A 26,962-nucleotide genomic window follows, 5' to 3' on the forward strand; every position below is an offset into this window, starting at 1 on the left:
GGATTGATATCTCGACAAGATGTACTTCTGTTCATACGAGTACATGTAGCTGTTAGCATAGTTCGGAGCTATGGCTGATCCCATCGCAGTCCCCATTTGTTGGATGTAGAAAGACTTCTTAAAACGAAAATAATTATTGCTTAACGTAAATTCAAGACATTCCAAAAGGAACTCGATGGGAGGTCCGTTATATTGATCAGATCGACTGAGTATCTGTCTCATGGCATCCACCCCCTCAGGGTGAGGTATAATCGTATATAAATTTTTCACATCTACAGTTGCCAGAGTGATGGGACCTTCCGGGAGGGTGATCAGTTTAAGTTGTGAGAGAAGATCTTGTGTATCTTTGAGGCACGTGGGTATCGATAGCGTAGGTGTTTTACAGTGCTGATCGATGAATTTAGCCAGCGGTTCCAATACACCTCGTTTGGCAGAGACGATGGGACGTCCAGGAGGGTTGTGCGCATCTTTATGAACCTTTGGTAAAGTGTACAGTAAGGGAATTTTAGGATGTAAATCCATCAGATAATTAGCAGTTTGGTCGTCAAGCCAGCCGGCCGTGACACCTCTATTGACCAGTGCTTGTAGTTTCTGTATGATGGTCTTAGTAGGATCAAAAGCGATTTTCTTGTATGTGGTTGTGTCCGATAGTTGTCTCAGTATTTCTGTGCGATATGATTCGTAGTTCTGTATCACGATTGCTCCGCCTTTGTCGGCCGGTCTGATGGTGATATTTTTGTCATTGGCAAGGTCCTCAAGTGCCTTATGTTCCTTCATTGTAAGATTGTGTGGACCAGACTTGGACTCAGAAAATATCTGATGTGTGTCTTTCTTGACCAAACTGGAAAAGCATTTGATAGAGGGGTGGGACGTTTTTGGTTCCCATGTACTTTTCAGTCGAAGCTGGTTCTTGGATTGCGGATAAGGATGTTGTGTAAATGTTTGTAGATTCAAGGTGCGTTCCATCTTATATAGATCTATGTCTGTCTTAAACATATCCAATTTAGGAGTTGGGACAAATGGGAGGCCTTTGGATAGGACCTTGATGTGTTCGGAACTGAGGGTCTTGGAGGATAGGTTAAAAATAGGAGTTATATCTTCCTGTTCACAGTTCTTGGGCGAGTGCCTGTATATCTTGCCCCTCTGTCCTCGTCTACTGACTTTGGGTCTCTTAGATCTTTGCGTCCTCTTGTGTTGAATCCTGGTGGGTCGTTGGAGTGTTGGTCCTGTGGAAAAAAAGGTGGTCGTGTGGATTTTCTCGGTGGCATCACTGAGGTGTCCTGGGGTACTCCCGTTCCTTCAGTTTCAGATGTAGACTCTGCAGAGCTGGTGTCTATGGATAGGAATTGAGGTTTACGAACCTTCTGTTTATATCTTGGAAAATTCGGTTTGCGTCGCTATCCACAGAGCCAATGATAGACCTGATGATGGGTATAATCAAAGTTAACCCGTTCAAGTTTTTGTTTTTTAAATCTAATTAGATCGTTCCTGTATCTCGCGATCTCATCTTGCAGTTTCACCATATATTGCGTGGAGGCTGCAGCTGTTAATGTGGATGTATGTAGTATTTCAAACTTGTTAATGGAGTCTTTGGTGAAGATTAGTTCACTCCTCACTTCCTCCACCACTATCAACATCCAATCTAATGAACATTTGTTTGAGATTCCTATCCATTTCTTACAGAATTCAGGATTCTGGCGTCCGATCGTGGGAGAATTGCGGACCCTAAATCCTCTGGGGATCCGTTTGGCCCGATAATAATCGGAGATAAAGACACCATGAAGGTCCAAGTCAGTCTCCCGTCGCTTTAATTTGGTCAAATCATTATACAGATCCTTGATGGAATCTGTGTGCATCAGTTCTGTAGTGGTATTAGGCCAACGTATTTGATCTGCATCCTGTTCGTTCAGTTGCAGGGTTTCTGCTATCTCAGATAGGGCTTCCCGCCCTTAGCAAAAAATCTTCCATATTTCTTTAGGTAACTAAAGCTGTGGAGACACTTAATCAGGAAGTGTGTATCATATGAATAGTATTTCAATTTGTGGAACATAGATTAAGTTCCTGTGGAGGTGCTATGTATTCCACTTATCAGAGTTTCTCACACACTCACTTTTTTTCACCTTTATAGTATACTTGGCGTAGTGTCTGCTCCCCCACACATCCTTTTACACTTTTTTCACTCACTCTTATGTTCTCTATTAGTCTATTTCATTTATTTACACTCTCCCTGTCATTCATCCATATAGGATTGCTTGTCACGTTTTTCGTTTTTTTAGATGTCGGTCTCATTTTTCCGTTTTTGACACGTCACCTTTTCACATACACACCATACACCATACATTCCAGCTCTCACTCATCCGTTTATTCACTGGTCTTATGTTGGATAACACACTTCTCAGTTCCCATGCTTTACATATCTTTGATTTCTCCCGTCCTTTTGACTTTTTCCTTTAATTTTATTAAAGACACGGAGGCTCCTATTATGCATATCTCTTTCTTTATTTCCTCAGCAGCAAAGATAGAGGAATATAAATATTATCAAAATGAAAGAAAAAACTGTACAGGCATAACGAGTAGCCAATCACATAACAGAGGAAGTAGCTATATAAGTCCTGTGTCTCCCACAATCCCCCTCTTTCTTTGCTGCTTCCTCAGACAGCTAAGTATTTTACTTGAGCTCTCCTACTCATTGCATTTTGTTTACTTGTGATTCATGTTTTGCTTATGCTTGTTTCATTATTGTCGTTTTTATTTATTGTTGATTACTATCTAGTACCTACATCGTTGGTGTATTTGGGGGTTTCCCCTAGGGGCTTTGCCCGCCGCCGCGGGCTGTTTTCCCTCATACCGCCCCTGTTGCCGCTTCTCGGCGCTATCTCAGCCGCGTGCCCCCTTTCTCTGTGGACGCGACTGAGTGTGCTCGTTTTCCCTCTCGCGGGCTGCCCACGCGGGTAGGTGCACGCGCCCCTTCCCCCGCCTGGAGCCGGTCCACGGGCACACCCTGACACGTGCGGCGGCCATTTTGGGCGATCATTCGTTTCACCCTGCTGTGCCGTGCGGTCGGTCCCTTTACTACGGGCCTCCTTACTACACCAACGATCAGGTTTAGCTTTTTCTCTGTTCTGCTGGGTTAATCAACCCATTTCTAGTATTCAGTTTGCTTCTCTCATACCTCATTATGCAGGATAGCAAGGATGGGCCTACCGTCCCCTCTGGGGATTTTCCAGTAGATAATCCTGAGGGCGCTATGGCCTCTCAGGAGCTCCAGGCCCTGTTAGAAGCTACTATGGCTTCCTCCCTTGAAAAGGCTATTGCCTCCGCTATGGGGACTGTCTCATCCTCTTTTGCCCAGTCCCTTCAGTCTGTGCTCTTGCCTCCTATGGCTGCCCCTAACCCTCTGAGTGTGGGGTCCCCCTCCCCTGCCCTAACTGTGCCGGGTGCCCGTAAGGCAATGGCAAAGGCTAGACATATCGGGTCCCACTCCTCGATGCAGGCTTTGCCTGTCATGATTGACACGCCTCTGGCGGTCGCAGATAGCGCGCATCCCACGCGCACAAGAGCCCCTGGCCGGGCTAAAAAGGCTAGATTGTGGAAACGGGCTAGAGCCCTGGATGATGGGTCGGATACCGACCGGAGTGTGGACAATGATTCCGATGTTATGGAATATGACTCCTATGGGGAGGACGAGTCTGGCGAGGATCAACCCCTTGCGGGTGTAACCCCTTCTGGGTCCTCTGCCGTCCCCCGTAGAAAAGTGCCAGACCCCGCTGGGGATAATGGAAAAGGGCTTTTAGACCCACAGGGGAACCCCCTGTTTGACCCGGACGACCTGCGTCACCCGCGGTCTGCCGAATGGGTCCCTCCGGACCATATCGCCCAGTATGTGGCTAAGAGGATTCGCACACCTCTGTCAAAGGAAGGCCGCAATAAATTGCGTGCCGAATGCCCACGACCTTCCCTCCCTGGCGCTGCCTGTAAGACCCCTGAAGTGGACCCTCAGATTGCCCAATTTCTTAATAAGTCTGGGTGGAAACCTAAAAAGGGTCTTGATCACTCCCTAAAAGGGTGCCAGGATAAAATTCTGGATACGCTGGGCCCCCTGTCTAAGCTGTACGAGCTCCTTGAGGCAGCCCGTAATGGCGACTCAGTTCTAGATATGGATGTGGCCATCGGGTGGGTCCAGCGAGCTATATGCCTTGTGGGGAATGCCAACACGGCTATGTCTTCCGAGAGACGCAAGGCTATTCTCTTGAAAATAGACCCTAAACTGGCTGCTATGACCGTAGCTGAACCTGACTCAGCCGATGAGGGGATGTTGTTCGGCACATCCTTTGTGAAGGACATGGGGTCCTATGTAAAAACCTTTACGGCTATTGACAAGGCGCAGGCTAATATGAAGCGCGTCTTCGCGCCCAAGGTTTTCGGTGGGGCCGGGCGTAGCAGGAACCGTCCTCCCGGCCGTGGTTTCCGAGGCTCATTCAGGGCCAACAGAGGTTCCTTTTTCCCCTCTCGAGGGCTCCAGGACCCGAAAATGCCTCCTTTCTTCCCGGCTAGAGGGAGATCGTGGGGCTCTAGATACCCCCGTGGTGGGTCGTCGGGCAGACGCCCTTATGGTGAGTACCCCTTCTTCCCTTCTCGATCAGGTTCGGGTGGCGGGGAGGCTAGCCTTATTTTACCCAAGGTGGGCAGTTATTACCTCAGATGCTTGGGTTCTGCAATGCGTAAAGGGTTACCAACTAGATTTTGTTTCCCTGCCGGTCCAAACGTATACCCCCAGGGAATTGTCCCTCCCACGGGAGCAGGACGCGATGATCTCCGCGGAAGTCGCGGAGATGTTCTCAAAGGGCGCCATCGAAGAATTGCCGTTCGCCACTCCAGGCTTCACGAGCAATCTCTTCCTTGTACCCAAGAAAGGGGGCGGTGTCCGCCCAGTGATAAACCTTCGCCCTCTCAACGCCTTCCTACGCTACCAACATTTCCAGATGGAAGGCATCCATTGTCTCAGAGACCTTCTGAGACAGTCGGATTGGATGGCCAAATTGGACCTGAAGGATGCGTACTTCACGGTTCCAATAGCGATAGAATCCAGGGACTACTTGCACTTCACCTGGCACGGACGGCGTTGGCGTTTTACATGCCTTCCGTTCGGCCTCTCCTCGGCTCCTTGGTGTTTCACCAAGGTTATGAAGCCGGTGGTGTCGTTCCTCCGTACCCGAGGGGTTCGACTAATTATTTACCTGGACGACATCCTGATCATGTCACAGTCGTTGGAATGCCTGACGTTGCATTTAGACTGGACGATCAACCTCTTACAGAACCTAGGTTTTCTGGTAAACTGGGACAAGTCGGTCCTGACACCCGCCCAGTCTATGGAGTTCCTGGGGTTCCAGGTGGATTCCGTACGGCAGTTCCTGTACTTACCAGAATCCAAGATAAAAGCCATCCAGAAGGAGCTCCGTCGAGCTCTTCGCGCTTCGGACTTGTCAGTCCGGCAGTTGGCGAGGATCATCGGCCTACTGGCCTCCTCCATTCAGGCGATATTCCCAGGCCCATTACATTACCGGGCTCTCCAACGGCTCAAGGGGTCACACCTACGTTCGGGTCGTTCGTACGAATCCCGACTTTGTCTGGACGAGGAGTCCAGAGACGAGCTGGTATGGTGGTTGGCACACATGGAAGCCTGGAACGGAAAAGCAATTTTCGGTTCCGTTCCGGACGTGGTCATAGAATCAGATGCCAGCTTGCACGGCTGGGGGGCTCGTTGTGGCGACATCTCCACGGGGGGCAGATGGTCCGACGCAGAGAAGTCGTTGCACATCAACTGCCTGGAACTCCTGGCGGGGGCCTTTGCGATTCGCAGCCTTACCCCTGGAAAGGCGAACTGTTGTGTTCTCCTCAAATTGGACAACGTATCGGCAGTCCGATACATAAATCACTTGGGCGGAACCAAGTCCAAAATGTTGGCTCTGCTGGCGAAGGACTTTTGGCAGTTCTGCCTCCTAAACAACGTCTCGGTGACGGCGGAACACATTCCGGGTCTGGACAATTCAGGTGCGGATTGGAACTCCAGACATTTGAGAGACTCGGGAGACTGGCATTTGCACGCCTCGGTCTTCCAAAGCTTAAACAGGCTGTGGGGTCGGTTCGAGATGGACCTGTTCGCATCTCGACTGAACACTCAGTTACCGAGGTTCTTCAGTTGGAGACCGGACCCGGCGGCAGTGGCGACGGATGCCTTTCTTCAAGAATGGCCTCCAGGCCACCTGTATGCCTTTCCCCCATTCAACATGATCGCTCGTACGATCTCGAAGCTGGTTCGTCACGACTGTTGTCTGACCCTGATCACCCCTCTGTGGAGATCACGGCCGTGGTTCCCTCGTCTGATGGAGTTGTCCATAGACTTCCCTCGTCTGTTGCCGAACTTCCAGGACCTCCTTCTGGATCCGGATGGGAACTCGCACGAATTGGTGCTCCAGCACCAGTTGCCCCTGGTAGCATGGTTCCTTTCAGGGGACGCTGGCTTGTCCCTGACGTTCCACAGTCGACTCTCTTGCTCCTCGATAACGCCTGGGCTCCGGGCACACGATCAGCTTACCGAGCTGCATGGAAGTCTTGGTCTGATTGGTGCATGGAACGGGCAGTGGATCCCATATCTGCCCCTCTCCATTTGATACTGGGGTTTCTTACAGCCCTGTTCGACTCAGGCAAGGCGTACAGGACTATCAATGTTTTTCGATCGGCCATATCGGCCGGTCATGGTGGTTTGGAAGGTGTACCCATTGGCAAACATCCTTTTGTATGCCGTCTTCTCAAGGGTATTCGCTTCGTCCGTCCGCCTAGGTCGCGGTTTTCGACATTTTGGGACGTCAACATTGTGTTGCGTTTTCTGTCGGATTGGTACCCTAACCAGGACTTGACTCTTAAACAACTATCCTCCAAGATGGTTATGCTGTTTTGCCTGGTCTCTTGTAAGAGAGTCTCCGATGTTAGGGCTCTTGACTGGGGTGCCTTTGTGTTTACGCCGGATGGCGTTACTTTCACCATATCTAGGAGAACCAAGTCGGCGTCCAAATCCTTCGTATATCCTAGATTCCCGTTGTGTCCGGCGCTCTGCCCGGTGGATTGTTTGAAGGCCTATCTAGAGGCTACACGTGCGGTGCGCTCATCTGAACGCCATCCCCTATTCATTTCGTTTAAGGCTCCTCATCGCCCAGTATCGACTCCGACGCTGGCGCGTTGGATTCGTTGGCTTTTATCCCTAGCGGGTATAGACACATCTGTCTTTACGCCTCATTCTGTAAGGGGTGCTATGGCCTCGAAGGCATCCACAGTTGGTTGCCGCCTAGAGGACATCATGCGCGCAGCGGACTGGTCCCGGGAGTCGACCTTCAGAGACTTCTATTTCAGACCAATTGAACACGTCGCATCTCAGGTGATAGCACAGCTTTAAACTTGCATAATAGGAGCCTCCGTGTCTTTAATAAAATTCCTAGATTTTACTAGTAACATGACGTAAAGTCATGATTTTATTAAAGACACGGAGGCGAGTATTATTCCCTCCCACCCTCCCGGTGTGGATTTGGGATTGGAGATGCTTCGATGCAATACAAGTACGTGGGCAATTGGGTCTGTATTGAGTTCATGTTTTTGTACTGTGCAGTTTTTATCATGCTTAGATGATTTGACAGTTTTATATTGATTTCTAATCATGTATATATTCTATTTCAGAATCATGTTTCATGTAGATCCCTCACGTTTATGTTTGGTAAGTCTACAGTTTGAGTTTGGAAATTACCATATTTTTCTATCTTTTTTAGCTTGAAGTTCTCGTTTTGTTTCCCGTTTCCTGTTTGGATCAAGTGGGACATCGTTTATCTTACCTGGTCTTCGGTTGCGCAAGAAAGAGGGGGATTGTGGGAGACACAGGACTTATATAGCTACTTCCTCTGTTATGTGATTGGCTACTCGTTATGCCTGTACAGTTTTTTCTTTCATTTTGATAATATTTATATTCCTCTATCTTTGCTGCTGAGGAAATAAAGAAAGAGATATGCATAATACTCGCCTCCGTGTCTTTAATAAAATCATGACTTTACGTCATGTTACTAGTAAAATCTAGGAATTATACATCATTTTTCACCTCCTGCAACCACTTTCTGCAACCTCCTCCCGTTATAAGGCTAGTCAGTGCATGTACACTACACATCTATTCAGAAACATCCAGTATCGTTAGCAGTTTAGTCTTCTATCCATATTTCTTTAACTACTATTTCACATATCAGCACAGTTGGGTATTCACGGATCGGTAACCTAGGTTACCTAGATACACTTACACGATTTCTTCCGGTCGCATTCCTGTGACGTCATCAGTCGCCGACAGGATCACTCCGGCTTTGTTTATAATTATACACTGGCGTTCACACATGGCTTGGGGATACACAGCTTTCTCAGGTTAGTGATCATTTCTCTTATTGGTTTGGCTATATATTGTCACTGTTGCACTTGTTTTTGTATCTTGATAAAGACCTTAGGGTCGAAACGTCGATTGATTTTCTCACCGAATAAATATTTTCGAATAAGACCTCTGGAGTGCTCTTTCTATGTCCTGCATATCTATATATATATATATATATATATATAGTGTTTGTATAAAAACACACATATTTGAAATAAATATTGTAAAAATACCCACACACTATCTCTATCCATCTATTTATATATCTCTGTCTATCTATATTTCAGTCTATCTATTTATTTCTATCTATTTCTATCTATCTCTTTCTATCTAGCTATCTATCTATCTATCTCTGTATCTATCACTGTGTGTATCTATCTATTCCTCTCACTCACTCTCTCTCACTCACTAACTCTCTCTCACTCAATAACGCTCTCACTTACTAACTCTCTAACTCTCTATCACTCATTCACTTTCTCACTCTCGCTCGCTCACTCACTAACTCTCACTCACTCACTAATTCACTCAATCTCTCACTAACTCTCACTCACTAACTTTCTCACCAACTCTCTCACTCTCACTAACTCTCTCACTCATTAACTCACTAACTCTCTCACTCACACTCACTTTCTCTTTCGTGTTCACTTTCGCTCTCTCACTCACTCACTCTCTCACACTCAGTCAGTCACTCACACTCAGTCAGTCACTCACACTCACTCTCTCCCTCACTCTTTCTCACTCAATAACGCTCTCACTTACTAACTCTCTATCACTCACTCACTATCTCACTCTCGCTCACTCACTCTCTCACTAACTTTCTCACCAACTCTCTCACTCTCACTAACTCTCTCACTCTCACTAACTCTCTCACTCACTAACTCTCTCACTCATTAACTCACTAACTCTCTCACTAACTCTCTCACTTACACTACCTCTCACTCACACTATCACTCACACTATCACTCACTCTCTCCCTCCCTCACTCTCTCTCTCTCCCTCACTCACTTTCTCTCTCCCTCACTCTCTCTCTCCCCCACTCACTCTCTCTCTCCCTCACTCTCTCTCTCTCTCCCTCACTCACTCTCTCCCTCACTCACTCCCTCCCTCACTCTCTCTCTCCCTCACTCTCTCTCTCCCTCACTCTCGCTCTCTCTACCTCACGCTCTCTCTACCTCACGCTCTCTCTCCCTCACTCTCTCACATACTCACTCTCACAGGTTCTAATGTAAAAACTGTATTTTCTCTGACATACTCACTTATTTGAAAATACAGTGTTTACATGAAAAAGCCTGCAGAAGCTATTGTACTCACCTGAACAACCATTAAGCTGAAATTGTTCAGGTGACTATAGTGTCCCTTTAACTCTTATCCTTATCTTGTGTCTCCCAATGTCAGACTGTTCACCTGCAATCACTCACCTTTTATGTGTTATCATCAGAGCCTCAATACACCAGGAAGAGCATCCAGCATCACCTAATCATGCCATCACCAAGTACAACGTAACCAGTACTAGATCAAAGTCTTTATGGGCCTGGACTTAATAAGTTATATTAGGCCTAATTATTTAACAACCCTTCTCCATTCATGTTCTGTAAGAATTTACCAGTTCTCACAATGTTCCATTTTTGTTTGTGTCCTATACTTACAAGGATTGCTTAGAACAAACTCCGAGGGCCAATTCACAGTTAGTATATTAAGGCCTAGAGGAATGCCAAGTGTACAGGCATACCTTGCTAATAGTGAGTTAATTTCGTAAGAGGCCATCATTGTAAAGTGAATCACAGGCTTATTCTGTTTGATAGTGCATACAAAAAACTTGAATCATGTTTATAGTTTTATCCATTATATGTATAGAACAGTCATTGGAAAAAGAAAGTACCGGTACACCCTCTTTGAATTCTATGGTTTTACACATCAGGATATAATAACAATCATCTGCTTCTTAGCAGGTCTTACAATTAGGCAAATGTATCATCAGATGAACAACAACACATGACATATTACACTGTGTATCCTGTATTATGTCCTGATGTTTAAAAGAACAGAATTCAAAGAGGGTGTGCGTCCTATTTCCCATGACTTTAAGTGAAAGATTGAAAAGTAAAAAAAATAAGACAAATGCTACTACCAAACATATTGCTAACCTAAAAAAATAGAGATAATGGACATTCACCGTGTGAATATAATTAAAAACTGCTCTATTTGCAAAGCATCAAAGGATGTGACAACCAATTAAAACCAGAATGAACAGATCACAAATACGTGTGTGTCATTTGCATTAGCAAATATATTTACTTTACTTTATAACTTACATTTCCAGTTGCCACCTTTTCTTTACCTATTGTAGTCTGTTTCGGAGCATGAAATGATGGCCTGTTTTAAAAAAAACAAAACAGTTAATAAGTAAATAACTGACCAATGTGCCAGGCAATTGTCCTGAAAATCAGATTTCATTTGTGGCCCTGGAGGGCAGTGGCAGCTGACGAAGTTTTAAAATGGTGAACCATGAGACTTTACCCATGGAATTTGACTCTCTGGAGAGCCCATCCCCACACCTCCTGATGAATTTACAGCACAGAAAAATCCATTAAAAAAAAAAAAAAAAAAGAATTGAGAATTCAGGACAAACATAACAATGGTGTGAGCTGTCCCTGGAAATCTGAAATAATCTACCAGCATGTTTCAGACACACATATGGATGGGATTGGGGAACACATTGACAGCACACACTGCTGGTAGAGAGGAGAAATTATAGGCAGTCACAACACATTATCAACAGACAGACAGACAGACAGTGTTGGAGCTGAGCGTTGTTATTACATGTGTTGCCATAGAGCCTCAATGGTTTAGTGTTTTGTTTTTCACTCTGGCAACTTAGCTTAAATTCCTTGTATAGGCATAAAACATTTTAATATTATATTCTTAGTATTTATTTATTTATTTTTGAAGCACATGTATTTTAATGCACAAAAAATTCTGTTGTACAAAAATTATTTTTTCAATTTTAAATGTCAATGTTGATAAGACTGCCAGGCAACGCATGGCCCCAGTAAGCGTATGTTTTAAAACGGCAATGGAATTGGCTATCATTCTGGCTCCCAAAGAGTTGAGCAACCTCAACAGATAGACCTTCGAATTAGACCAAAGACACTGCATCTGTCAAAGTTTTAGAAGCTGCAGTCTTCGAGGAAGGAAGGACATTTGTAACGTTCCATGACAGCAAGAGTGTATTCTTAGTATTTTTGTTAATTTAGACAAAAACAATTATTGTTCGAGATGTCACATGTAGTGATTATTTTGCTTAGACCAACACATAAGTAAAGGAGGAGACTATATTTAAAAGAAAAAAAAACTACCACAACAATAGGACATAGTCTTAAATTAGAGGGGCAAAGGTTTAAAAATAATATCAGGAAGTATTACTTTACTGAGAGGGTAATGAATGCATGGAAAGCCTTCCAGCTGAAGTGGTAGAGGTTAACACAATAAAGGAGTTTAAACATGCGTGGGATAGGCTATCCTAGCTATAAGATAAGGCCAGGGACTAATGAAAGTATTTAGAAAATTGGGCAGGCTAGATGGGCCGAATGGTTCTTATCTGCCCTCACATTCTATGTTTCTATGTTTAAACCTATTCACTCATATATTCACACCGTAGAAACTCAATAAGTGAGGTTAAGGAAGTATTTCCCCCAAGTTTACATATAACTATTCACAAAATACACATGCATGGTACCTACATCTAAATTTGCTAAAGCATGTTGAAAGAGTAAAGAATTGAAAGTTGATATGCGTGATTAAGGCTACAGTCCAAAACATTGTATATGTGTTTTTTAATTGGATATATGCCCTAAAAAGTTTTGGATTTTTAGTGATACTACACACTGTGTTAGCTTGTTCCTATGTGGTGTTTCCTACTTCAGTAAGTCCTAGTGTGCATGAATACTGAATCTCCTGCTCTACATGTGCAAGGTCATTTGCTGCCACAGAAGGTCAAGAGAATCTTAGTGCAGAATATCCTGGGTTGAGCTATGAAGTACCGTCAATAAAAGAACAAGAAATTTCACGGTGATAGATGTCGTGACAGACTACAGAGAGCCAGGTGGGGCATTATGAGGACTTAATAAAAATAAAGTTCAATGGATAAAAAAAAATGACAGAGCTGCTTTACTGAATGTAATTAATATATTAACATGAAACCAGACTCCAAGTATAGCCTGCATTTAACTTTTAAAGACTGACAGCAGTTACATGTGTTTCTGCTTGCCTGATATTTATAGGAGTTGTAATTTAATCCCATTTAAAAGACAATATTTCAAAGAGCATGTTGAACATAGATAGCTTAATACCACAACCACTATGTGTTGGTGTAGTTGTTATGGTGCCAGCACAGCCTTGGCACATTCCACATCTGCATTAGCAATGTCAATTTTGTTCAGGTTTGGTTGGCATTGATTGGCTAAGTGTGTCAGCTAAGTCAATTCATTTTGTCCAAATATGATATTGATAAGTGTAGCTGCCTCATTAGAAATATCGCCAGCCAGGGTCTGTGTGACTAAGTGTGTGTCAAACTGCTCAAACACGATTTAACGCAGTACAGCGGAATGACATCAGTTACCAGATGGCACCATAACCACTGATGTGGGATGAGTAAACAGCAACTGTTCTGGCCATGATTTCAAAAGAGAACAATATTTTGATCTCAAACACTACATTTTAATTTTATTTCTGTGTGTAATTAATCTGATAATTGTAAAAAAAAAAAAAAAAACAAGCAAACACAAAACATACCTCTCTTTTTGAGCCAAAATATCCCTTTGTGGTATCTTCTTCACATTTCTGGCTTTCAAGGGACTTGCTGAACAAAGATCAGATTTTATTTTAGTCAATGTAATGATAAAAAAATAAAAAGTGACACAAAGAAGTAGTAACATAAACATAATTTCTTGATACATTATTCAGAATAAAACTGCCAAACTAAAAACCAAACTGCTAAATTTAAGCAACTGTTTCACAAGCCAGTAAAGCATTCTCATTGGAAAAGCTGATTTTAAAGAACATTTGGTGATACAAACCAGTAGCAGTGGGACATTCTCCTAAGCATGCTGTAGGGATTTGTTTAGGATCCTCCCCCCCCCCCCAAAAAAAAAAAACTACCGTATATACTCGAGTATAAGTTGGGTTTTTCAGCACATTTTTTGTGCTGAAAAACCCCAACTCGGCTTATACTCAAGTCAGTGTCTGTATTATGGCAATTTACATTGCCATAATACAGACAGGGGGCTGTGGGGGCTGCAGAGAGTGCTTACTTACCTCTCCTGCAGCTCCTGTCAGCTTACTCCTTCTCTGCGCCGGTCCGGTCAGCATCTCTGTCAGCTCCCAGTGTAAGTATCGTGAGAGCCGCGGGGTCATAGCGCGGCTCTCGCGAGACTTACAATGGGACTTGCAGAGGGAGCTGACCGGACTGGCGCGGAGGAGAAGGGAGCTGACAGGAGCTGCAGGAGAGGTAAGCGCTCTCTGCCAGCCCCCTCCACTGAACTGCCAATGCCACTGGACCACCAGGGAATGAGAGCCCCCCTCCCTGCCATGTATCAAGCAGGGAGGGGGGACAAAAAAAAATATATATACATAATAATAAAATAATAATATTTAAATAATAATAAAATAAAAAATATTAATATAACAAAATGTTTTTATTAAAATAATAATAATAATAAAAAATAATAATAAAAATGCCCACCCCCCACCAAGGCTCTGCAACACATACACAAACACACACTGCACTCATATACACACTGCATTCATACATACACACTGCACTCATGCATACACACTGCATTCATACACACACTACACTCATACACACACACTGCACTCATACACACACACTGCACTCATACACACACTGCATTCATATACACACACTGCACTCATACACACACACTGCACTCATACACACACACTGCACTCATACACACACACTGCATTCATACACACACACTGCACTCATACACACACTGCACTCATATACACACACACTGCACTCATATACACACACACTGCACTCATACATACACACTGCACTCATACACACACACTGCACTCATACACACACACTGCACTCATACACACACACTGCACTCATACACACACACTGCACTCATACACACACACTGCACTCATACATACACACACTGCATTCATACATGCACTGCATTCATACACACTGACTGCATTCATACACACTGACTGCATTCATACACACACTGCATTCATACATACACACACTGCATTCAAACATACACACACTGCATTCATACACACACACTGCACTCATACATACACACTGCACTCATACACACACACTGCACTCATACATACACTGCACTCATACATACACTGCATTCATACACACACTGCATTTATACACACACACACTGCACTCATACACACTGCACTCATACATACACACACTGCACTCATACATACACACACTGCACTCATACATACACACACTGCACTCATACATACACACACGGCATACATACATGCACTGCATTCATACATGCACTGCATTCATACACACACTGCATTCATACACACTGACTGCATTCATACACACACTGCATTCATACACACACTGCACTCATACACACACTGCACTCATACACACACTGCACTCATACACACACACTGCATTCATACACACACACTGCATTCATACACACACACTGCATTCATTATATACACACACTGTAAATAAATATTCAATTAATATAATTTTTTGGGGATCTAATTTTATTTAGAAATTTACCAGTAGCTGCTGCATTTCCCACCCTAGTCTTATACTCGAGTCAATACGTTTTTCCAGTTTTGGGGGGTAAAATTAGGGGCCTCGGCTTATACTCGAGTATATACGGTACTTACATTCTACTTTATTCAGACCTTCTTTTTCAGTGTCTGCATTCAGAACTTGAATCATATCAGCAAAGTTTTGCCTTTTAGAGATCAGATCGCCATATGTTCCAAATTGAACTATTTGTCCTCCCTCCATTAACACAACGAGGTCTGCATGTGGCAGTACAGTTAGGCTGTGGGTCACAAGAATTCGGGTCTGGGAGGAAAAGAATGAATTAGCAGAGCAAAAAATTCATGCAAGGTATAGAAAAAATGTTAACACGATACAATGGTCACAATTACTTCTGTTAAATTAAAATGTATATGTTGTAGTATATAACAGTATATAGTATAGTATAGCAACTATTATGTTGCGGATCCATTGTACTAATGTAAAATTAGGCCAGCGAGCCATTTTCCTATACCAGCATATTTTATAACACAAAGTCTGCAAAACATTTAAATTCTTTCCCAGACATCACAGAGATCTCTCAATAGCAGTGGGGGAGTCAGCACAGCTACAGTAAACAATTTATTGCATTCCATTGCCTAAAGCATGATGTGCCTAGTCCTACCATATAGGAACCCTATGACCACAGAAATGGCATGTGGCCCAATTTATGGTTTTATCCTATAGAATGTAAGCTTGTTTGAGCAGGGCCCTCTTCAACCCTTCGTTTCTGTGAGTTTTCTTGTAATTGTCCTATTTATAGTCAAATCCCCCCTCTAATAATATTGTAAAGCGCTACGGAATCTGTTGGCGCAAAATAAATCACAATAATAATAATAATAATCACAGGATTATGACCCACTGATATATATGAATAGACATATTATACATAGAAATATTACAAAGATACATTCACACCACAAGCCACAACAGAGTTATCTGGATCAACCTTTCTCAACTGCATATAGTAGGTGTTCACCTTTCTCAACTGCATATAGTAGGTGGGCAGTGATTAAATGTTCAAGTAAGTTGCTATGGAGTACGGTAGAGGAAGTACCCTTGGGTGTCCATCTCTGATAAACATGGTTACTTTGTTAATTTTTCTAATGAGCGCTTGAGTGTCTTGGTTCCAATGCAAAAGTGATTTATTTAGATTGTTTTAAAACTTCCTATTATAAACTAGTATTAGAGGTTAAGCAACATTACTCATTTAAAAAAAAAAAAAAACAACTTAGTGGCTGAAAATAATTCACCTTATTTTTCAGCAGGCCGTTGTGACCAATGACCTTATCAAATAAATGCTTCCCAACGTGGACATCAACCGCAGACAGGGGGTCATCGAGAAGGTAGATATCGGCATTATTGTAAACTGCTCTCGCCAGGCTTACTCTCTGCTTCTGACCCCCACTAAGATTCACTCCCTGCCGAAAACATAAAAGCATATTTAGGACAGGATGGCATATTATCAAAACAGATATACAAGGTTATTCAGTAAAGTGAGAATTCAAACCGAATTTAGAATTTAAGGCCAATATAGCTAGACTGGAAACATAGATGATTTAAATATTTTTTTTAGTGTGGCTATTTTGAACATCATTTTGAAATTCAATTTCTCATTTTAGTAAATAACCCTGATAGAAAAAAAAAACAGCAGAAATGGTCAAATTGCGCATTTCGCATTCGAACACTAGAATAAAGCACTCACCCTTTCTCCAATTTCAGTTTGGTCACCATTTGGCAATAATTCGAGGTCTGGCAGCAAAGCACAAGCTTCCAGGACTTCTTCATAAAAATGTCTATTGAAGGTCAACCCAAATAGGATATTTTCTTGAAAAACAGCGTTCTGTATCCAGGCTTGTTGTGAAACATAGGCCACAGATCCCTGTGTTTAATTAAAAACAGGTTGGCTAGACATACATGTATAGCTCCGTAAACATTCTTAATGTATCGTAAGCAATAACTAAAGAAAAACTACAGGTACATGTGAAAAAAGCAACCATACAGCTAAATGCTCATAGTGGAGCTCAACAAATAGTCTACTTTTAGCATTCTGCTTCACAGTAAACATAGCCCCTTCCTCAAAACATATACAGGCGAACCCACAGTGCTACCACACCATATATATCTGTAATTTATGCTTACCTTTCGCTGAATAGTTCCTTCCAACTTGCTCATTTCTCCAAGGATAGCAGAAAGCAGAGAGGATTTCCCAGATCCTACTTGGCCCACCACAGCAACTAATGATCCTTCGGGAATCTTCATATTTAAACTAAAGAATACAAATGATTTGTGTTATTACAGAAATTAAAAGACTCTTAACGTTCTGTGAAATAAAGCATTTACTTTTCCAAATACAAGCTGAAGACTGCTTCTAACAAAACCTATTTAGGTATATGTATTTGAGGAATTCACTCTATCTTTACAAATAATAATACAGACTTTGCTGTCCTGATCTTGTAGAGATTTGAAAAATAACAAGAAAAAAGTGTATCTAGGCGTTTCTTGGAGTAAATATTGATTATGTATATTTTACAAAGTGCTTCCAAAGCCCCCTTGCACTAGAGAATAAAATAGTAAAAAAGAATAAGCACTAATACAACCACCAAAAGTGTGACACATAAAATAAATAAAAATACTAATATTGATTTATAGCAGAGGTCTTAGGATCAATCTTAGATATGATGCAGAACCGTGTCAGGCTCTGTATGTAAAGCCCAAGGGTGCCTATATAAGCAGAATAGTAGTACCAGAATGATCCAATAAAGTAAAATTATATTTATTACAAATTTAGGGTAATATTAGGACATTTGTTTTTACCGAAAAAGTTGAAGAGTGGAAGAGTTCAGGGGAAGATGGAAAATGCACACTCCGTAGTACAAAAACAAATTAAGAATTAATGTTTCATTATTCGAAAAAGAATGGGGAGTCAAATTACATGTTTGGCATCAACATCTGTTTAATCATATCTCTGCATATGTTGTATTTATAAAAATGTAGAGAATACAGATTCAGTACTACTTATATCATTTAACTACGGTACTTACTTTTTTAAAGTACAAGGTCCTGTCTTATCCCATTGCAAGGAAGCGCCAACAAAACCCACAGAGTGACCTATTAGTACAAAAACACGAACATGTATATGTAACACAGCAAGTATGAAGACAGAAAAAAGAGTGGGGGCTTTATTTAAAAAAAATCTACTTACTTCCATTATAATTAGTTTCAATGCAATTTGGATTAAGTTCTTCTCCGCAAAAAAAGTTTTCCAATCGATCAAGGGAAACTTTAGTCTAAAAAAAGTATCAACTACATATTAATAGAGATATAAGTATTGTATAGGAAAATAATATTAACTCCTTAATCCCCCAAGCCAGAGTTTATGAGATCACTTAGAGCCAATAATTGCTGGGTTCACGCGTACACATACGTCTGAGTGGTGACAGGCAGCCGTGAAAGCGTTCTATTTCAGCTAGTAAGTATGGTATGGCTAAAGTGGAGTATAATTGTGATTTAGCCATACCCAGGATCAGCAACGGCTCTGGTGACCCTCATTGAATGTTAAACCCTTCAAAAATTAAAGTGTGACCAGTGCCAGGGGACCCAAGCACCATAACCACTTCAGGTGAGTTGTCATGGTGTCCATAGTGTTCCTTTATCAGCAGCACAACTGTCATCAGGTTACAGAACATCCCGTGTTGGTATGGATTATTCCGTGACTAGAGTTTGATAATATTCAAAAATGCATTTGATACTAAAGGAGTTATGTTCTTGTGACCAGATTGAAAATGTGTTTCGGCTTTTTAAAGTTGAAAGGATTATAAAAGTGTGTTAAAAATGCTTTAAATATAATGTGCTAAAAAACACCAGTAAAAATTTGTCCAGATGGAGTCAAGACATTTGGTGGCATACAATATAGTAACACAGTGAGAAGAGCTGATAAAAGACTAAAAATTCAATTTCAAACACCTGAACCACAAGCAGGAATATTAAAATACAAGGTAACACAACTTGCCTTGCTTTATATATATACATGCTGTAAATTGTTCAGATTGAGCAAAGTAATTAAAGCTAAACAAATACATTCTGCTGATAAAACTTTAGGAATGTGTAAATGTATCTTCTGTAAATACATGCTGTAGAAATTCTCATTTCTTTACCATTCCCAGTGACCCTAGGAGTAAAGTATACTGTATTTAAAAGAACAAGTGTTTATTTCCATCTCGTGGTGTCCTTTTAACTCAAATTCAACCTTCCATGCATTCACGTTACTCCTACTGACCCATATTGAAGCCATTCCATATTTTGCTGAAAAAATAACTATTCTGATTATCTGATATCTTGTTTGATCGATGAGGTATTATTAACACAGTTATTTAGAATAATTCCAACTGTACATTCTCCTTTGCTGGGAATGCACTCAGTCCATTTCCGTACTTGTGATGGTCCTGCCGCATCATCTGTCATGACCGTTTTTAAAAAGGACGATTTGGGATTTTAAATCAATCATTTCTATATCTTTAAAAATTATTTCATTGCTGTAATTTCATTGTCCTTTTCTCTTACTGTGTGATAATCTTTATACATTTATAAATTAACAAAACATCTATTTTATCAAAAAGTAAGAAAAAGTTTCTCAAATGGCATAATTTTTTTTATATATTTACCTGCATTACCAAGGAGATTACAGTGGGCAAGTCAAAGAGCGGGAGGCGCAAAATATTAAACAGCGAAATAGTGGTAAAAACTTTGGAGGCCGTCAGAACATTTGCATCATCCAATAAAAAGTACACACCAAAGGTTGCTATGGATACCTACAAAACAGAGGTTTGGGGGAGAGAAAGGATTAGCTTTAGCAAGCTGTATATTAAAAACATCTATTTCTGGATTGTTCAATTCTCAATTTTGTTTCTTTTTTGTGGTTTTATTGTAGTGGAAAAAATATACTAGTTTTGTTATATTTTTGTGGATTTTTTTTTTCCAGGCACAGCTGGAATCAAACACAAAAACTGACAAACAAAGGAGTAGACAACATCAAGGGTTTTCACTAAATCGTACATTGTTTGGAATTTTACATTTTCAAACTGAAAACTGGAAAATTAGTTTTTCTAGTTTGGCTATTTTATACTGAAATTTTAAATTCACTTTTAATTTCTGGAATGTGTTCGGGTAGACATCTTCTGATAAACTGTAGTTGATGAAATAATAGATAAACTGTAAGATCAAGGATTTTCATATAAACCAATATGTGCATATAAAAGGTATGCACGTATCACATAAAGGGTTAGTGTGTTTCATTATATATAACTAAATGTTTGATTGCACAATTTTAGAAAAGCATAATTGTCAAAAATCAAATATTCTGACATATTTAAACAGCAAACTATAGCATGCCACGTGGAAATAGCCATTTAAAAGGTACATTTGGGTAAAACAAAAAAAAGTTTATTTACACTGCTTTAGGTACTTTTCCCAGCTAATGTATCATTATGGTGATAATCGATAAGCAGTGAAAAGTGGCAATTTGACAAGGGAATTGTTATGTTTCTGCCAATTCTTTGGCATGACAAATATTTTAAGTACTACTCCAACCAAAATCCAGTGTTTTCATGAGCACTGGTTTTAGTTAGAATAACCCTTGCTCTGCTAGTTAGTCTCTCTGAGGTAAACCTCACGCCCGTTCCAGTTCTGTGATGAGATTTCAGCTAGGTCCAAAACTTAGTAGGCTCAAAATCTCCATGTGGCATATACAAGTACAGGTATCTGTTAATTAGTTAGTTAGTTACGTGTAGCCAAGATACTGTCATCAATGTACTGAGCATGTGCTGGATTTGAAAAACCACATTTCATTCCCTAGTGCCATACTACCTATCTATATAAGGTAATGCTGTAAATAGTGTTTGTTGATTGGTTTAAGGGTACAGATGGGGGCTGAATAGCTATAAAAAGCCTGTACTCCATGTGCTCAGTGCTCAGACATTTTGAACATGAGTTCAGTTGAGACCCGATCGGTGAGAATAAAGACCTTTGCTTCCTGAACTGACCTGTGTCCGGACTCTCTGTACGTGGCTTCTTTAGAATTCTCCTATAACAGTTTCAAGGACACGTTCTCGCTCCAGCCCAATCCTCCTCTATTGACATGAATCCAAGGCCGGATTACCCATTAGTTAACCAAGGTGTCCCCCAGGCAGAGCCCAGGAGCTCCAGCTCTAATTGTTCCTCCCCATGCGAGCTGGCAGGGAGATCAAAAGATTTCCCTGCACAGCCATACAAAATTCACACAACCCTGTCAGACTCACCATGCCTTACTTTGCAGCACTGCCTGTCACACTCACCCCTTAATCTTGTAAGAATCACCCTCCATCACAATTACCCCCAACCTTGTTACACTCACCAACCTACCACTCTAACCCTTTAACATGCACCCCTCAACTCTATCACATTAGTCATCTTTATACACAGTCAACTCCCACATATGGAACACTGCAGCACCACAAACAAAAACACAAAGCAACATCAAAACACAAGCAACCCCCCTTACACACAACACAAGCAACTATCCCACAAACATATAGTCACAGACACACACAAGGATGCTCATGCACATACAGTTACAAAATGCCAGAAACACATACACACTCGGTCAGAAATGCACATTCAGAGACACACACTCTTTCAGGCACATATACAGGTACATAATGCTAGACACACAGAAACACTCAGCACCTCCCCCGTCCAGCTCTCAACATAACATGAATTTTACTATATTGTTGTTAAATTATATAAACTAATCATTTAGAGCATACAACACCAAGTTTAGATTACAAAATATCTTTCCAAATGGCAAATATATACATAGACCAGGGGTAGGCAACCTTTTAGCAGCACTGTGCCGATATAGGATTGTGATGTCCCGTAGCGTGCCGGTCCTATTTTTTTATAAATCGAGGTGTATGTGCTGCCGTATTCTGCTTGTGTTATTTGTACTGTAATTGCTTTGTATCGTTGTATTTGTGCGTATATATGCAGGGCCAGGGGTCAAGTCCTGGGGAATAAAGTGTGGGAACTCACTCGAGTTCCACCCTCACCCCACCACCATAAAATCAGCAAACGGCGCGGCGAGAGGGAGCAGAGAGGACACAGCTCCCTCGCCGCATCTGACAGCGAGACAAGAGCCGGCCGGGGGGATCCTTCAGGTGGCCATTAGGCCACCTCTTGGGCCCCCCATGACAGGGGGCATTTTGGGGCGGCATTTTTTGCCGCCCCCTGAGCGCCTGCAGGACCATAAACGGGAACGGCGTTCCTGCACTAGAAAAAGTGCAGGAACGCCGTTCCCACGCGTTCCTGCAGGACTCGAGCCCTGTGCAGGGCTGTCTTTATTAATGACTGGACCCTGGGCAAAGCATTTGCTTAGGGCCCCCTGGACCTTGTCCCCCCTTCCCAGGCATGCAATCACGTCCTCCACCTCAACACAGTGGCGGACCTAAAGTAGAGAGGTGCAAGAATTCTTGGCGGTCTCCCTGTTGCACGGGTGATTAAAAGGTAGATCCCCATCTGTTGTGCAACTCCAGAAATGCATTGACAGCTGGGGCTCTACCATTTACTCATGTTTGCAGGTTTGTATTTAGCACTAAGCAGTTTTTGTGTGTTTTTGTGGAATATGTTTGTATGTGGTGTTGGCATGATTGCAAGCACACACACACACACACAGATATACTGACACACACAGAGACATACTGACATACACACAGACATGCTGTCATACAAACATACTGACACACACACACAGATATGCTGACACAGATATACTGACACACAAATAGACATGCTGACATACAAACATACTGACACACACAAAGACATACTGACACATACTGACACACAGAGATGCTGACACACAAACATACTGACACACACAGATATGACACACACACAAACATACTGAAAGACATACTAACACAGACATACACTTTAAAACTCACCCTCCAGTTTCCTACCTTTCCTGCTGGTGGCTGAAGGCGTTGGGAGTTGGGGTCTAGAGCTCTTGGCCAGCCTCCCTCCAATCTGCCTACTCTTCTTTCCTGCGTGCTCCTCTCTTTGTGGGAGGAAGTGATGCGTGGCCGTCACTTCCTCCCAGCCTGCTGCCGAAAAGCAAGGGGCCTGCTCGTGCTGTTAAAGCACCTCAGCGTGTGCCGGGTCCCTGCTGACAGAAGCCCAGCGTGTGGGGCTCCTTAGTGTGCAGATTACCAGCCAGAGGGTTAGAAATAGTTGAGGCCAGCAGGGCTCACGGTGCAGCTGCCCAGTTTGCCCCGCGTTAAAGAGTCATGAGTAGTTTATGGTATTGTGTATGATACATATGAATGTAAGCTGTGTATGGGTGCTGCTTGTGGAATTGTGTGTGTGTGGATGGATATGTCAAAGTGTGTGTTTAATAGTGTGTGGGGGCTGTTTGGGGTATTGCATGTGGGGTTGTGTGCATGTATGTGAATTGTTAGTGGTGTTTCGTTTGTGCGGATTGTGTGTAGGTTTGTGTGTGGGCTGTCCATATTATTTGTATGAGGGGAGGGTTATTCTGCATTTCTGTGTATATGTAGCAGTGTGGGTGGCTTCCCTAGGTTCCAGTGGGGACTAGTCCGGCCAGGTACATGTGAAGGACAGGAGCTGCAACAGCAACTGCGAGCTGCTCTACTACAGTGTGGCTTCCTATTCACAAGTGCTGGGAGGAAGTGATCTGAGATCACTTCCTCTACGTGCTGCAATGCATAAATTGAGGATTGTCCTTCACCACCTTTTCGGATTAGCAGATATCTGAAGTTGTACTGGGACTCCTGATAGGCCAGAGCCTGTTTGACTCTAGCAGCCTTGAGTGCCGTGCAAAGACACCTCGAGTGCCGTGCATGGCACTAGTGCCGTAGGTTGCCTACCCCTGACATAGACAGTAAGTAATTGGTGTGGACATTACAGAAAACACTATTATAAAACAATAGTATTTGTACTGTATTAAATAGAACAGTGATTACCAGAAAAGGAATGCATGTTAATGTCAACATGGAGAATGTAGTCAAGTAGCCGGTGGATTTCAATACATCCATCTCGTTTTCCCGGATGTCAACAACCTTCTTTTGATAAGAGGGTTCCCATGCATATAGCTTTAAAATCTGCAAAATATGACTATTTAGCAAGAAATATCAATGATAATTTCAACATTTTCACTTTTAGTAATATGCTCTACTTTTTCACTAACCATGTCGAAAATGACTATTAGACTGGATAAGTCACTTACACAGTACATTACTGATTTGATTTATATTAAAATGCATGCCATATACCCATCATTGTTTTAAAATGACTTTCTAAAAAAGTGGGACCCCATTCATTTTAGGGAATACAGGTGGGGTGTAGTATGAGAGATTTCCCAACCCATTAGAAGCCGTGTAATTAGGAAAATGTAATATAGAACAGGACCAAAATATATTTTTAACAAAGACTAATTTCTAAACACATTTATTGGAGTTTAAAGATATATTGCTGTGAGTTTCATTGCTGTAAAGCTTGGTTATACACACATATACAGCAAAAGATAAGGTACACCGTAGGGAGGAGTGATTTGGGCCCAAAAAAAAAACAATATTAAAATCAAAGAGGCATACTTGGAATATGTTAAAGGGACACTATAGTCACCAGAACAACTACAGCTTCATGCAATATTATAAAAAAACATACCTTTATTCCATGCAAGATTTCATTTAATAATTTGATTCGCTGGTCTTTACTCTTTAGATGACTTTTCTGGATAACATAAAACAGAAGGGAAAGGTTTTTATTTTGTACCATTCGTGACCTATACGACAGAAACATTTAAGATGTATCATTGATCTCATAACAGTAACAGAGCCAAACCGACATGTTTAACATGTGAATGGAGAATAGCAATATAAACATTATTTATGCAAATATAACGTAGAAGAAAACAATATCTTTTGAGTCTACCTTTAGCTGCTTTACTTTAGCAGCAATATATGCATTCAGAGGTATAATAAGAATCAGTACGGCTACACCAGCTAATATTGCAACACCAAGCTCCTGCCACAGGAAAACGATAGCCATAAGAATTTGGAACGGTGCTGACCACAGGAGATTCAAGTTGACCATTAGGTCCATGAGCTGCTGAGCATCAGACGACATCAAGTTCACCAACTCCCCAGCTGTTAATTTCCTCCGTGAAGAATTTGCCAAATTCAAAGACTAAAATAAAAAAAAATAGTTAATTATATTTTCACATGTGCATTACGGAGGTAAATAAAATGACCATTAGAATCATTAGGAACAAACATGCATATATGAGTGCTTCCAGAGGTGGAAGTTATTAAGTTATTTCTTAAATGAATTGTAAACTGGACACTGCAATTTAAAAAAGAATTCAACAGAAAATACAATGTCTCAACATAAATTTGCCTCAAATGCCTTAGTGTGCCTTTGAGCAAATGTATAATTTATTGTAAAATAAATATATAGAGTAAAGTAGAAATATAGCAGTACATGTTCCACAAGCTACCTAAATGTAGCAGGATTCATAGACTCATTAAAGGACCACTATAGTGCCAGGAAAACAAACTCGTTTTCCTGGCACTATAGTGCCCTGAGGGTGCCCCCACCCTCAGGGTCCCACTCTCGCCGGGCTGAAGAGGGTTAAACACTCACCTTTCTCCAGCGCCGGGCTCCCTCGGCGCTGGGGACTCTCCTCCCTCTTCTGATGTCATCGGCTTTCCTATGGACGCTGGCGTCTTCTCACTGTGAAGATCACAGTGAGAAGCGCGGAAGCGCCTCTAGCGGCTGTCAGTGAGACAGCCACTAGAGGCTGGATTAACCCTAAAATAAACATAGCAGTTTCTCTGAAACTGCTATGTTTACAGCAGGCAGGGTTAATCCTAGATGGACCTGGCACCCAGACCACTTCATTAAGCTTATAGTGGTCCTTTAATGTAACAACTAAGGTCAAAGGGAGAAGAAGATCTTATCTGAACCCTAGAAGAACAAATATATTCCAGTCTGGGTCACCTCTGTTATATTTCATATAATGGAAAGAGAGTACTGGGATGGGCTGTCTACATCTTTAAAAAAAAAAGGTTTTTTAATGTGTGAAAAAGGAGGGAGGAAAATGAGAGAGGCAAAAAGCGAAAAAAATATAGTCTTTGATTTGTGTTCTGCTCTTATAAATCTGGGTTTATTCAATAAATGTCTATACCGTACTATATTAAGGGTAAAAATTGGCTCTCATAAAATACAACCCAGTGCAGCAATAAACACCTAAGTGTACTGTTACTCCTTTATACTTGTAATAAATATAATAAAAAATATTAAAAAGGTGATGGCGCGCACAATGGTTATAGTTGGCTCCTGTTACAAATTTATGTATGTAATACCTGTATAACCATAAGAATAAAAAGACATTTAGTGTAATATATCATATCAAGCAGCAATTTGCAGTGTTATGGGAAGAACTCACAATCTTTAGAGCCTATTATGAGGCCTATTATGAGGATGAACTATGCAGGTAGAATATCACATCTAGCTTAGAATCTTGTAAACTTGCTTGGCTCAATTTCAGGTCCACAGGAAGATTCCACTATCATTAGAATGAGTAACCAAAATAATAAAATTGA

At 41.7% G+C, this 26,962-nt stretch overlaps 1 protein-coding gene across 1 annotated transcript in view; it reads right to left on the bottom strand.

Annotated features, from left to right (window-relative positions):
- The window catches only part of LOC134602991 (multidrug resistance-associated protein 1-like), a 62,532-nt gene that overhangs the window by 23,803 nt on the left and 11,767 nt on the right, over positions 1-26,962 (bottom strand). Inside the window, exons 6-17 of the mRNA XM_063448530.1 lie at positions 25,290-25,544; positions 25,023-25,088; positions 24,320-24,457; positions 19,967-20,113; positions 18,508-18,592; positions 18,347-18,413; positions 17,445-17,571; positions 17,008-17,184; positions 16,556-16,723; positions 15,383-15,569; positions 13,247-13,313; positions 10,768-10,828 (exon numbers count right to left, since the gene is read on the bottom strand). Of these exons, the coding sequence (XP_063304600.1) occupies positions 10,768-10,828; positions 13,247-13,313; positions 15,383-15,569; positions 16,556-16,723; positions 17,008-17,184; positions 17,445-17,571; positions 18,347-18,413; positions 18,508-18,592; positions 19,967-20,113; positions 24,320-24,457; positions 25,023-25,088; positions 25,290-25,544 (1,545 nt within the window). The remainder of the gene's footprint in view (positions 1-10,767; positions 10,829-13,246; positions 13,314-15,382; positions 15,570-16,555; positions 16,724-17,007; positions 17,185-17,444; positions 17,572-18,346; positions 18,414-18,507; positions 18,593-19,966; positions 20,114-24,319; positions 24,458-25,022; positions 25,089-25,289; positions 25,545-26,962) is intronic.

This window comes from Pelobates fuscus, chromosome 1, assembly GCF_036172605.1.
Source record: "Pelobates fuscus isolate aPelFus1 chromosome 1, aPelFus1.pri, whole genome shotgun sequence".
NCBI lineage: Eukaryota > Metazoa > Chordata > Amphibia > Anura > Pelobatidae > Pelobates > Pelobates fuscus.